Raw genomic sequence first — 12,770 nt, 5'->3', positions numbered from 1 at the left:
GCACCGCTCCCGTTTCATCAGGTCCGCTATGTAGCACAAACCCTCGAGCTAAATGACTCAGAGTCACGCTGATAATAAACAGCAGCCAGGTGTGTWTTCCACTGCAATAAAGCGTTAAACTCAGGTAGTGAAATCCTTTATTTATTTTTACATTTTAGCTCATTTGGATCTAAACTTGCTGAGTAATTGTTCACATGTAATTTATTTTTCAAAATCTTAAGAGAGGAGAGAAAACAACAACAACGACAAAAACAGAAGAGCTAGTAAACAAAAATACTGGTGCATCTGCTAATTTTACCCAGGAGTGAATGTCCCAACAGATTCATCCCAAAGTCAAAGAAAGGACTCAACAATTATTTTAGTAATCGATTATTCTGACGATTAATCGATTAATTTGATAAGAAAAAAAATCAGCACATTCAGCAGATTTTTTTTTTATTTAACCACCCAAGTCTTGCTTATACAATAACAGAAATGCATTAAACTATGGAAATAAACAAGTAACTCAATTCTCTTTTTCAATAAGAAAATGATTACTGACATTGTTGTTCTTTCAGTAAGTGGCTTTTTTTTGAGTCCAGTTAATGATTAATCCATCGGTTAAATAATGATTAATGATTAATCAATCATTAAATGAGTCAACAATTACTTCAGTAATCAATTAAATGAGTCAACAATTACTTCAGTAATCAATTCATTCGCGATTAATCGATTCAGCCGCTCTTCTAACTCATGAGACACGATCGGAAACTGAGGGATCAAGTGTTAGAAAAAGTTGCCTCACTGTTTGCTAGAACACTTTAAAGTTAAATCTGAGTTAAATGTAACAACCGCAGCAGCATCTAGAACAAAATGGCTGTTTGTGTTTGGATCTCCAAACAACTGTGGAGATCCAAACACAAACTACTCCTTTCAATTATTGCTGCTAAAGTTGGTTCTGGAAACTAATCAATCATGTCGTGTACTTAGTTGTTTTTTCCAAATACAACTTTTATACTTCAACTCCATCCTTGCTTAAGAAATAAAGCAATGTGTAATCTGTGACGCGCTCACGCACTCAAGGTTAGACCTAAACGACATCAGAAACGTTTTTCACCAAGTTGTACTTCATCTTTTCTTCCTCGTGAGTCATTTTTCTGTCAAGATTGTCAGATTATTTAGAAAACYGACATCATTTTAAAGGCCACAACGCCGCCACCAAATCCCCGGCCTCACCTCTGAACTCCAGGCCCCGGAGCTGGAAGGTGACCAGGCCGTTGCCGATCTCGATGAGRTGCACCAAGGCGTTCAGGTAGTCAGACGCCAGGATGAAGCAATCCCCGGTGCTGAAGTTCCCCCAGCGGCCCAGCAGGAGGTCTCCGCACAGGCTGTGCTGCAGGGAGCGAGTCAGATGCTCGTAGAAGATCGAGTTCAAGTTGTTGTCGTCCGAGCCTGAGGAAAGGCGAAAGGAAGTCGAGATTCAAACGCCGCATCTTGGAGGCTGCGACGTTACTCGGTAAAGATGTGCAAAAGAGGCATTAACCCTTTAACAACGTTTATATAAGTGTTTCACTGAGAAGCAGCTCCTCTCATGAGCTCAGCAGGTGCTCAGCTCCACCAGATGTTTGCTAATTGCTGCTGGCTAGTCTGAAGGAGCCGAGTGGGGATTGACGGAGGAGGGATACTGGGTGAGGCAGAAGCTTGGAAACTGCAGCTCCAAGGAGGAGCTCGAAGGCGGCACTCGCTCGGTATCCCCAGGTGTTTTGCACAGCTGAATGGTTGCCACAGGAAATTAAAGGATTTCTCAGAAATGCAAAACTCCAGCTATGATTTTAACAACATAATAACTTGATGCAAACAGTTTTCTTGATGCAAAGATGCACAGACTGGTGAGGAAGGTAAAAACATATATCCAAAGCTCGCTGTTTGAGAACTACTTTAAGCCTCGCGGTTTGTCCTGTCAAGGTTTCTGGCAACAGATCAACGCAAAACGACGTCTCACCTGGATTTCTGTCGAGCTGAGAGGCTAGCCGAGTGTTCGAGTGATCCACTCTCTTGGTGCTGCACAAAATTAAAAAAAACAACCAAATCAACCATCTTAGAAATGCGTAGACAGGAATAAACAAGTGCCATCTTACGACAGCGTTGCCTACTTGTAGTCCCGCTCCCAGAACTTCACAGGGCGAACATAGGAGGTGATGAAGATGGCGCTGCCCAGGAAAGGGTTGAGGGGAGTGGAGAAGACAGCGGACACCACAGCCTGGACAAACAGCATGGCGGAATCTGGACGAGCTCAAGTCAAGGCGGCGTGATGACGATGCGCTTATAGAAATGACTACTGAAACCGAACGTGTCAAACAGCTGAGTGCAGCGCCGAAGGATACGAGGCACGGCGAAGGGCTGAGCGAAGGCGTGGAAGGCTGAGCCCCAGGTGATTTGCCACGGAGCGATGTAGGTGTAAACAAAGTGCAGCTTGTAGAAAAGCTCCCACAACTGTAACGACAGAGAGGGGGGAAAAAAAATCACACATTCTGTCCACTGACATGGTCCAGTAGGAAACGCCTCCAAAGTCGAGGTGGACTTTGATTTCGATTTGCTCCAGCTCACCTTGCTGAAAACGATAGACATGAGGAAGAGGTCCAGCAGCAGCGTCTCGGACAGGTGGCGGTAGTCGAAGGTGAAGAACAGGACGGTGAAGAGGATGGTGACGTACTGGTAGGTGGGGCTGCTGTAGCAGGAGCGGAGCAGCTTCAGGCCGGCTACCGTGATCATCAGAGCGCCGACCCTGGCAGCACAGCAAGCGCAAAAAAACAACAACTCACAGTTGTGTCAAATCTATAGACGTGGCGGTTTATAAGGCGCGYGTGTCATTTAGGCGTAAATATTTTGACGTGTATGAGAAACAACTTTTCTGTGAGGTTTCAGCTAACAGGCTRTATTTGACAAGAAAAACAGAAAGTCGTGGATTACTAATAGAAAACAAAACAAAACGATRAAATTWWTTTTTTTTTTWMATAATCTGTGACCTTCTTGCTTTCATAATTTAATTCAATTAAAWGTTACATTTTTATGTTTTGTGATTTAATACCACAGAAGTAAAATATTTTTTCAATAAATTTTTTGTTACATATTACTAGGGTTTCCAATAAATGTGTCTAAATTAAAGCCGGATGTCGGATATCCCGTTATAAATTTGGTCGCAGACAGACGAAATGGAAGTAGAAGCTCACGAATAATACATAAAAATGCAGACGACTCACTCTGTGTCGAGTTTCTTTGGACTGGCGAGTTCCCTGGCGCTGCCGCTCAGCTCGTTGAGGATGACGAGCGGGTAGAGGACGTTCTTCTCGACAAACAGCAGCCACACGTGAAGCTTTTCAAACCACATGACATGAGCCGCATCTGAGAGGAGACAAAAGGTTCAGAGTTCAAAGCTCAGCGGGAGGCGGCCAAAGCTAAAACCGGAACCGGCAGGTTAGGCTTTTCGAAAAAAATAAATAAAAAATCGGTGATCGGGCAGAAAACTACAATCGGTGCACCCGTTTTCAAAATGSCGCACAGCGATACAGTGAAAGTGTTTTATACTGTTGATTTATACTGTTGTTGTCAGAGCCGGCCTGCTTTAGCTGCTGCCACAGTTTATTTACAAATTAGGTGACTTGACAGCAGCTGGTCGAGTAAGGATTTCAATTAGGGGTGTCAGAATAAACAGGGGTGAACACAAATGCACGCCACTTGTTCATATCTTATCTGTAAATCCTTTTGAAAAAAGGCGAAATTTTCACATTTTTATTTGTTTATTTGTAAATGAACATGTCGCACACTGACATAAACGTTTTGAATGAAATGGAGAAGTTTGAAGAAAAGCGTCCTGAATTGTCCACCTCTTCCTTCAAAAGTCGATTCAYTATTGTTTAAGCAACTAAACATCAATCTACAGCTCTGGGGAAAAAAATCYGACGCAAAAATGTAGTGTTTATTTGCAGAAAATGAGAAATGGTCAAAATAACAAAAAACACGCACTGCTTTTTTAATAATGCAAAGAAAACAAGTTCATATTCATCTAGAAACAACAAAACTGATGTTTTAACTCAGGAATCATTTGGTGGGAAAACCAGGAGGTTCTCGACGGGGTTACATTTTCTAGAGCTGTATATTAATGGGTCTATAAACATAAAACAGTCAAAGAGTATACATGGAAATTACAAAAATAAGGAAAAAACGTGATATCTTAATAAGAAAAAACTGATCTACTCTCTGTTTTTTCCTATTTCTTCCATGAACAGGAACACATCGTTCCGTTTGTGTTTCTGCTTATTTCATTCGCGACTGTGCACACCTTTGTACGACGTATCGCAGAAAACTTCTATATATTTCACTGAAATACGTGGTTGTAATTTCAAAAAAGCAAAAAAATAAAAAATAAATAAAAGTAAAAGGGTCAAAGTTTTAGGGAGCGCCGTTTGCTTACCTCTGACCTCGAACTGGTAGTATTCCTTTGTTTTGAGCAGCGGGTGAGAGAAGCAGTACCAGGGCAGCTGCTTGCGAACTTGTGGGAGCAGGTAGTGGGTGAGGAGTCCCACCGTCCCCAGCAGAGCGTACAGGACGTAACTGAGGAAGGGCTGAGGAGAGAACCAGGCAGTCATTAAACCTAAAGGTTACGTCTTCTCAATCCGAACACACGAGCAGAAACGAGGGGGGAGGGGGGGATGCAAAGGATGCTCCTCGGACAAATGGAAGCCTAATAAGCGCGCGAGACTTTGAAAAAGTCTGCGGCCATGTTGCGAGCTTTACTCCAAATAAAATCATTGACTTTAGTTTTCAGAGCTAACGTTTTTACTGTACCTGGAGTGCTATGAACACTGTGCTGACATGTATGGCAAAGTAAAGGACAGCAATGACCACACAGACAATCAGGTCCGACTGCAGGCGCTCATTCTACACATTTGAAAAGAAACATCAGGCATGAGATGAGGAATCGGTATTTAACAAAATGTCATGTAGCTGGTCTACGCCTAGCCAGAGCTCAGAGGGCTCAGGATGCCAGACTCACCACCGAGGCCCTCAGCTTGTCGGGCAGAGGGTCCTGCACCTCAGACAGGGGGTCCTCTGGGTTCTTGTCTTTCAGATTGGGCAAAATCTTGGACTGTATCAGTGAGCTGCGAAGCAAGAGGACAAAAAATGTTCTTCTTGTAACTTCCTGGGCACAATTCATATATATATGTTTGTTTTTCCTCAAATGCCATTATCTTTTTATCCCAAACTCCACAATATTACAAGCACCTAATTATATGGTTAGCATAAAAAAATTCATTAGTTCAGCAGAATTTGTTGCCTTTGTTTATTGCTTAAAAAAACCTACTAGCTAGTCTTAAAGAGATATTTTAGTAAAAAAATCTAAAAAAAAAAAGAAAGATATTAATAAATAATACCATACACATGGGAGCACATGGAAATAAACAAAAATGGACAAAAAGTTTGACGTCCATCGCTGCTGTTAGCGGATGTCGCTGGTGCGTCAGATTTACAGGCGTACCAGAAACGGAGTACAATGGTTCCAGCTCAGAACTTTTGTTTGTAAAAAAACAAGACTAAAAGTATAAAATTTTTGAACATGTTAAAATCTAATTAATTAATATTACTGTGTTAAATTCCCGGTCCTAATATATGATTAATCTGCTGAATTATACTTCCGTATTTTCATGATCATCTGTCTTCGTAATGCGCTGAAAATATTTAACTTGTGATAAGCAAAAGCTAAGCACATGGGTAGAAATTTGTTTATGAATAGAAAAAGTAAGGACAACATGGCAGTGTGTAGGAATAAAAGCCAGATGGGGGTGCTGCAGCCGCAGCAGCCGATACAGTCTCACATCTATATCACTGTAAAAGTCACTGCAAAGGTTAAAACATTTATATTATTAAATTTTGATTCCTTAACCTGATAAAATAATGCCAGTGACCTACAACCCAGCTCCGCAGAAGGAGAGCAGTGATTTGTAGTGTTTCAAAATCAAGCTGACGGTTAGAGAAACCAGATGTTTTAAAGCAAGCACCTAAAAACTAAACGCAAATATTTTGCAGCCACGGGATAAAAAAAGAAGCCGAGGCTTACATGAGCACAGAGGGGTCGCTGCTTTGCCGGCTCAGGTGGTACGACACCGCCACCAGGAGGCCGCAGAACACAGAGAACAACACGGGGATGTGGTGCGGCTCCCAGGTCTCCTAGAACGATGACGAAAGCTTTGCTTTTATGTCACTTTACAGCTCCAAAGACCAAACAAACAGATGACAAGCTGGCCTACTGACAAGGGAATCGGCTGGCATGTTTCTGCAACAATCCACCTTTACGTCTTGGTCAGCTCTTACCTTGAGCGCTCCGTAGCAGAAGCCGTAGAGCAAGGCGACGGTGACGACGCTGCGCAGCGTGCTGTACAGCGCCGACAGGAGACTCGTGCAGGCTGCAGAGAGAGAGAGAGAGAGAGAGAGAATAAAACAGCAGCAACGAGACGACTCTGACAGGAACCAGGCCAGGAAGAACGGCGCTATAAGGTCTCCCTGCGGTACAGTGAGTTGGGAGTGACAAAGTGTGTGAGTGTGTGTCGCATCATCCCACAGAGGTCACATCCACACTCACCGTTGCCCCCGAACACGTGGACGTCCAGCTGCTCGAAGAGGTACATGACGAACGTGTTGACTTGTGGCAGCAGCCCCACGAAGAACACGATGGGGAAACACAGAGTGAAGACTGCAGGAACACACACACGCACGCACACCCCCCCACACACACACGCACACACAAGGTGACTTTCAGTGTTTTCTGCATTTGGACTCGCAACGCAGCAGATTTTTTGACATGATTTTTTTTTTAAACTTATTTTAGAACAATAAAATATGCAAAATGTCTAGCAGGAAATGCACCCACCAATGACGAGGTCTCTGGCCAAAGCCAGCAGCAGCGAGCTGGTGAGCACCACTCCGTACAGCGTGAAGCGGGACGAGGTGATCCTCAGACTGCCGTAGTGCAGCAGCCAAATGAGGCCGCAGCACAGGCAGAAGTAGACCGGCCGGCTGTACGCTATGATGCGGTTGTGACCCTGCAGGCACAAGGGGAATGAACGATCACGATCTCAGGCGTTGTCCTGACACAGCCAGGTGTTTACGAGAATGGATAACTTCGCCGCGTTGTTGAGAAAAATAATAATACGGGAACGGATTGAGAAAAAAAAGGTTTTCTACTAGAAGTGATATTATTTTCTCACTGCAGTTCAGTTATTCATAAAATTATTCCAAAGGAAAATGTGATCAGGGTCACATTAGATCTGTCCCAAGGGACAAAGGTCATTCTCGTGCCAGTTTCCGCTGGAGGCAAGTGACCTGCCGTGCTTTTCACACACCGCAGATTTGGGTTTTTGAAAAATAATTTGTTTTTTTTTTGTTTTGTTTTTTACGTCATGAGAGGAGACGATCCAAAGTCCCAAACGTCAGCTCAGGGAGCGGAAACGGGGACAACACCGGCGGGTAGCGGGAGAGAGAAAGTGAGATGCAGACAAAGAGCGAGAGAGTGAGCCGTGGCCTAAACTCTCAGCAGCTATTTAAAGCTTTGCGCCTGCAGCTGAGTAAGAGCTGCATTAATAAAAGACGCCGTTTCAGAGCAGCCCTACTGACGTAAAGGGAGGGAGGCGGAGGGAACTCACAGAGGAAAAGCAGCATCATTTTCCATAAGCCAAAAAAAAAAAAAAACTCCCACTAAATAATAAGTAGAGGTTGTAAAAATGATCAATCCAGACAGAATTTCTACCTTCAACATAGAAGTCACTTGATTTGAACTGGTTCAAGATGAACTTTTGGAAGTTTTATGCAGTGCAAAACAAATGAGAAATAACTACGTACATGTCGAGGCGAGGAGGAGTCCGGCTGGACACTCTGGAAATAAAGAGAAGCAGAATAAATAATGGAAGGAAGTTGATACGCTGTGAGCAAACACGTAGTTTTCAGAGGTTTTTTTTTTTTTTTTTTTTAAACATTTCTGACAGGAAAGAAAAGCCCAACACTTCAGAGCGTCACAGATTCCCCCCTCGGGGGAAACGCCACACTTTCATGTTCTCCCCCCACCGCGTCGAGACGAATGAGAGCAGCGTTTGAACTCCTTCCTTCCAAAAGCGGCTTCTCCGTCGTTTCACCTCTTCTTCTTTTTTTTTTTTTAAGGTCAGGTTGACACAATATTAAGCTGCTGAGTCGAGCGGCTCACCTTCAGCAGGGAATACTGGCAACTTGCGATGACGAGGCAGAACTGAAAGACCCAGATGTCGGTGAAGAAGCCGTGGACGAGGAGCACAGAGCCCAGGAAGGCCACCAGGACGGCCAGCACGACGGCCAGGACGTTCTCCAGAACCTCGCGGTTCCTGGAGTGACGACGAATACAAACACAACAGAGACGGAGGACAACACATTTTCTTTTAAATAAAACCGAACAAAAAGAAGCAACAAATCATGGGTCGGTGAACTGGAAAGGAGCGAGAAAGACTATGCTCTGAACTTTCGGCTGTCGTTCGTGAAAAGGTCATTCTGACCGACGGCGGGAGAACAACGCTTGTTGGTTGCTCAAACAGGGAAACACAAATTGTGTATCACAATTTATACCCAAAAGAAACAAAAAATGAGAGAAGCAATAAAGACAAGTATTTTAAAAAATGAAAACAATATGGTAACACTTTATTTGAAGGGGTGTGCATAAGACTGACATGACGCTGTCATAAACATGACATAACACCTGTCATGAACATAAAAAAGTCTATATGAATGTTTATGACAGTTGTCATGAAGTGTCATTCAGTAAATAGTGACAATTTTAATGCCAAGTTGCTCTAAAAGTTTGTATGTAATTCTCAAATGTTTCTGGACAATAGAATTGTCCCACAAGTTATTGCGATAAACAATAACATTGTTGTTTTGAGACCATTTTGGAGTGATATAATGGTAATAGTATATTAATAGCAAGAACACATTCTCAGAGATCAACAAGGTTTAAATTCTGATGAATATTTAACACTGGAGCTGGAAGTTATTGGAAATATCCAAAATAAATAAACAAAACAGAATCAACAAATGAAATAAACGATGAAGTCTCTGTAAACAAAAATGGTCTTTCAAAATAAAGGTCTAGTCAAGACCAAAGCACCAGACTGAAGACTTTTTATCATCTAATTCTTGTAGAAAGAGAAAAACAACAAATCACGCAAATGGAAATTACTGACGTCGTTTGACTTCATCATGCAATTAATTAAATCATTGATTCATTGCTTATTGCGACAAGCCCACTCAGACCAAAACTCCATGAATTCACAGATCAAATGAATTGGTTTCGTTGTCTGAAAACTCCAAGTTACCCGACGCGACGTGAAGCGCGGGCAGAAGTAAAGACGAGCCCACCTGTCGAACAGTGCCAGCAGCGTGAGCCGGTCGAAATGCAGGCCGACCCATAGGTACGGGAGGAGCCAGAGGCGGTAGTACTGCTTGGCCTTGCCGGCGGGAGCGGAGGCCGCGGCGCTGTCCGGTCCCAGCGGCGCGTCCTGCAGCTCCGGGCTCAGGTCTCCGTCCTGCTGCTCCAGCAGCTCCGGGTCCATGGTCAGCAGGCGGTTCAGACGGATCTGATGGAGGGAGAACTGTCTCGTGGTCAGCTACAGTTCCCTCAACTTGCGACTAACATTACAAAACTCAAGGAAAGGCGTGACATTTTTTTTCTCCCCCTTCCCAAAATAAAAAAAAGTGCTGAAACTAAAATGAGTAAAAGTGATAAAATTTTTTAAGGTGGGTTGACAGAATGTTGTTACTTTAAACCAGGGGTCCCCAAACGTTTTCCTGTGAGGGCCACATAACTTTTCCCTTCTCTGGTGGGGGCCGGAGTCAGTTTGTAACAGAAAAAGTGTGACGATTGTAGGAGTGCCTAAATGTAAAAATTTATTGTTTTCCAGAAAGCACAATCAAATAACCCTCTCTGGGTTCTTCACAGAAAAAATCCAGGAAATAACACTATTTATGAAATAAATACCGTATTTTCGGGACTATAAGCCGCAACCCCAAAGTTAAAAAAACAAACAAACCAGTAAACATAACATTTTTGCAACATTTTTTTTTACAAAAAATAAGCCGCAGTTATCTCTGTTGCTCCAGGTTTTCCACAATGATGCAGCAGCAGCAGAGGGGGGCGGACACCCAAAATTTGAGTCAWAACAGGTCAATTGAATATCACATTTATTACGGTTGAAAAAGAAAAAGTTGCCAAGTTTAGATTTAACTGAACTAATTACGGTAGTTTCCGAACGGTAACTGTAACAGTAAAAGTGCTGATCCTTTGTGTCTGCTACTAGCATGGGCTAAATGAAAATAGGCGCTGCCTTCTTCTTCTTCTTTAGATTTCAACGGCAGCTTGCAYCCATTATTGTTGCACTACTGCCATCTATTGAATCCTAATATYKATRCCTCAAATTCTCATAATGATCCCAGTATTATTTAAAAAAACCAAAAATCTTCTTTTTCCCCTCAAAGCTATTTAACTGATCAACAACATTCTCAAATTTCAATTCCCTGTTAAAACCTAATTCTGTTTTAATGGGCACTTTCTTCTTTTATTTCCAATTTTGACTTCCAATGATTCACTTCCTGCTAAAGAGCCCCCTGGTGGTTGAAGAAAAATCCACATATAAGCTGCACTGAACTATAAGCCGCATGGTTCAAAGCTTATTAAAAATGTAGCGACTTATAATATGGAAAATACGATATATGAAAAACAATCTAAATGCTCTCTGGCATTGTTCAGGGGGCCGGACGAAATGTGGAGGCGGGCCGGATCCGGCCAGCGGGCCGTAGTTTGGGGACCACTGCTTTAAGCCTTACAAGAACGCAGATTGAAAACAAAGAGCGCATTTAAAGAAGCTGTGAAACCAGCATAAGCAGACAAATTTTCACGTGTCACTCAAGGTCATTTGTTTTGGCCTGCCTCCTTTAAGTCCACACACACACACACACACACACACACACACACACACACACACACACACACACACACACACACACACACACACACACACACACACACACATTGTCTTATTAGTTTTTTACTCACCAGGTCGTGAGGGTAGAAGCGAACTGAGGTAGAACTGGAGAGGTGGGAGTCGGTGTCCCTGTACAAACACCAAATAAAGAAAAACGTCAGATTCTGGTTTTCCAATAACATCAAGACAAAAACAAAACTGTTTTCACCAGTTTTATCATGGATCGGGGTTTCTTAAAGTGTAAGAAAAAGTCAATTATGTATCCCCAGAGATAGATATAAAACACAGACGCTAAATAGAAGATGCTAAAATGTTCAACATTTCAAATTCAGGAAATTTGAACCTCTGACATGTTTGTTTTTTTCATAACTCTTATTGAAACAATTTCTGAGATTATTCTTAAAATCTCTGAAATTTTTCTCGCAAATTTTTCGACGTTTTGAACATAGAAATTTTCAAGAAATTTTCTGGAATTAATCTGAAAATTTCACAATTTTCTTTTTCGCAAATTTTCTACTTTTTGAACCCGGAAATGTCCAATTCTCTCCTGGAAAAATGTCTCCATTTGAATTTCTAAATTTCTGAGTTTTTGACTGAAATCTACTTCTTTTTTCCGTCTCTCTCTTTACAATGGCCCTGATACGCCGTCGTAGTCATGAGAAAAACTGGAAAAAATACAAATAAAAATGCTTGAAAAAGCCAGAAAGAGTTAGAGCCTCTCAAACCCAACTTCCTGAAATTAAAATTTACCACAGGTTGTTGGAGGCTCGTCTGGTTGCGGGTTCAAAATTGACCAGCGACATGTCGCATCCGCCGGCCTCATACAGGGAGGGAGTGAGCTTTCCTGGGGAAACACGACAGAAAACAAAAAAAACAGTCAACTTTATGTTTGCATTAAGTAAACAGGACGGCTAATGCTTTGCAGTAGTCACTCTCACTGTAGTCCAGTTTCTTAGCGCGAGTCTGGACTGAGGTGAAAGGGGAGGATGTGAATGTTTAACGGATGGACAGCGGCGTTTTAATCGGATTCTGAAAACGACTTAACGAGAAGCAGACGGAAAGAGAACGCTTAGCGACGTTTCCGCCTCGGAACCACTTCAGTTTCTGTTTTTGACGCAGCTGCAACGTTTATGTCAAGTACGGCGATCCTTACAATGCTGCCGTGGTAACAGCAACCGCCTTGTGTTAATATTTGCTTCAAATTCAAGTGGCGAGAGGCTGATGGGAATGTCACGACTCAGTTTGCAAAACCAAACAGTCGATAATCAGCTGCTGTAAAAAGTTGCCTGACTTTAGTGAAAGCAAAGGTGCGTTTTCTCCTGTTAGGAAGAGAAGGAAACAAAGTCGTACTCCGACCGAGGAATCTGTAAATATGAAATGTGTTTATCAGAGATATTTGAGAAGCTTATGGCCCCGATGTGCAGAAAACACAAACGTTCAGAGAACTGTTCAAGCAGCTGGCCGCAGTTCAGCTGTGGAGCAACAGATCTGCTGCTGCTTCCCTGAAATCATGTGGAACAGCAGCAACAGGCTGAGGAGCTGAACGACACACACATCAACACACATTAACACACATTAACACACATTAACACACATCAACACACATCAACACACATCAACACACATTAACACACATCAACGCACATCAACACACATTAACACACATCGACATGAAATGCTGTTATAGAGGAAGGAAGGAAGGAAGGAAGGAAGGAAGGAAGGAAGGAAGGAAGGAAG

The 12,770-nt window shown here is 42.6% G+C and overlaps 1 protein-coding gene across 2 annotated transcripts in view; it reads right to left on the bottom strand.

Annotated features, from left to right (window-relative positions):
• pcnx1 (pecanex 1) overlaps positions 1-12,770 on the bottom strand; it is a 48,027-nt gene that overhangs the window by 16,187 nt on the left and 19,070 nt on the right. The window contains exons 9-26 of one of the 2 annotated variants that reach the window (XM_008398955.2): positions 11,784-11,877; positions 11,105-11,162; positions 9,412-9,644; positions 8,231-8,384; positions 7,873-7,905; positions 6,905-7,076; positions 6,617-6,727; positions 6,349-6,440; positions 6,095-6,204; positions 5,033-5,138; positions 4,825-4,917; positions 4,451-4,601; positions 3,240-3,381; positions 2,587-2,764; positions 2,364-2,472; positions 2,133-2,262; positions 1,982-2,040; positions 1,216-1,431 (exon numbers count right to left, since the gene is read on the bottom strand). In XM_008398955.2, the coding sequence (XP_008397177.1) occupies positions 1,216-1,431; positions 1,982-2,040; positions 2,133-2,262; positions 2,364-2,472; positions 2,587-2,764; positions 3,240-3,381; positions 4,451-4,601; positions 4,825-4,917; positions 5,033-5,138; positions 6,095-6,204; positions 6,349-6,440; positions 6,617-6,727; positions 6,905-7,076; positions 7,873-7,905; positions 8,231-8,384; positions 9,412-9,644; positions 11,105-11,162; positions 11,784-11,877 (2,241 nt within the window). The remainder of the gene's footprint in view (positions 1-1,215; positions 1,432-1,981; positions 2,041-2,132; positions 2,263-2,363; positions 2,473-2,586; positions 2,765-3,239; positions 3,382-4,450; positions 4,602-4,824; positions 4,918-5,032; positions 5,139-6,094; positions 6,205-6,348; positions 6,441-6,616; positions 6,728-6,904; positions 7,077-7,872; positions 7,906-8,230; positions 8,385-9,411; positions 9,645-11,104; positions 11,163-11,783; positions 11,878-12,770) is intronic. The other variant, XM_008398956.2, reaches the window with a different exon arrangement.

This window comes from Poecilia reticulata, linkage group LG22, assembly GCF_000633615.1.
Source record: "Poecilia reticulata strain Guanapo linkage group LG22, Guppy_female_1.0+MT, whole genome shotgun sequence".
In the NCBI taxonomy this organism is placed as follows: Eukaryota; Metazoa; Chordata; class Actinopteri; order Cyprinodontiformes; family Poeciliidae; genus Poecilia; species Poecilia reticulata.
This window is presented reverse-complemented; position numbering and strand designations above follow the sequence as displayed.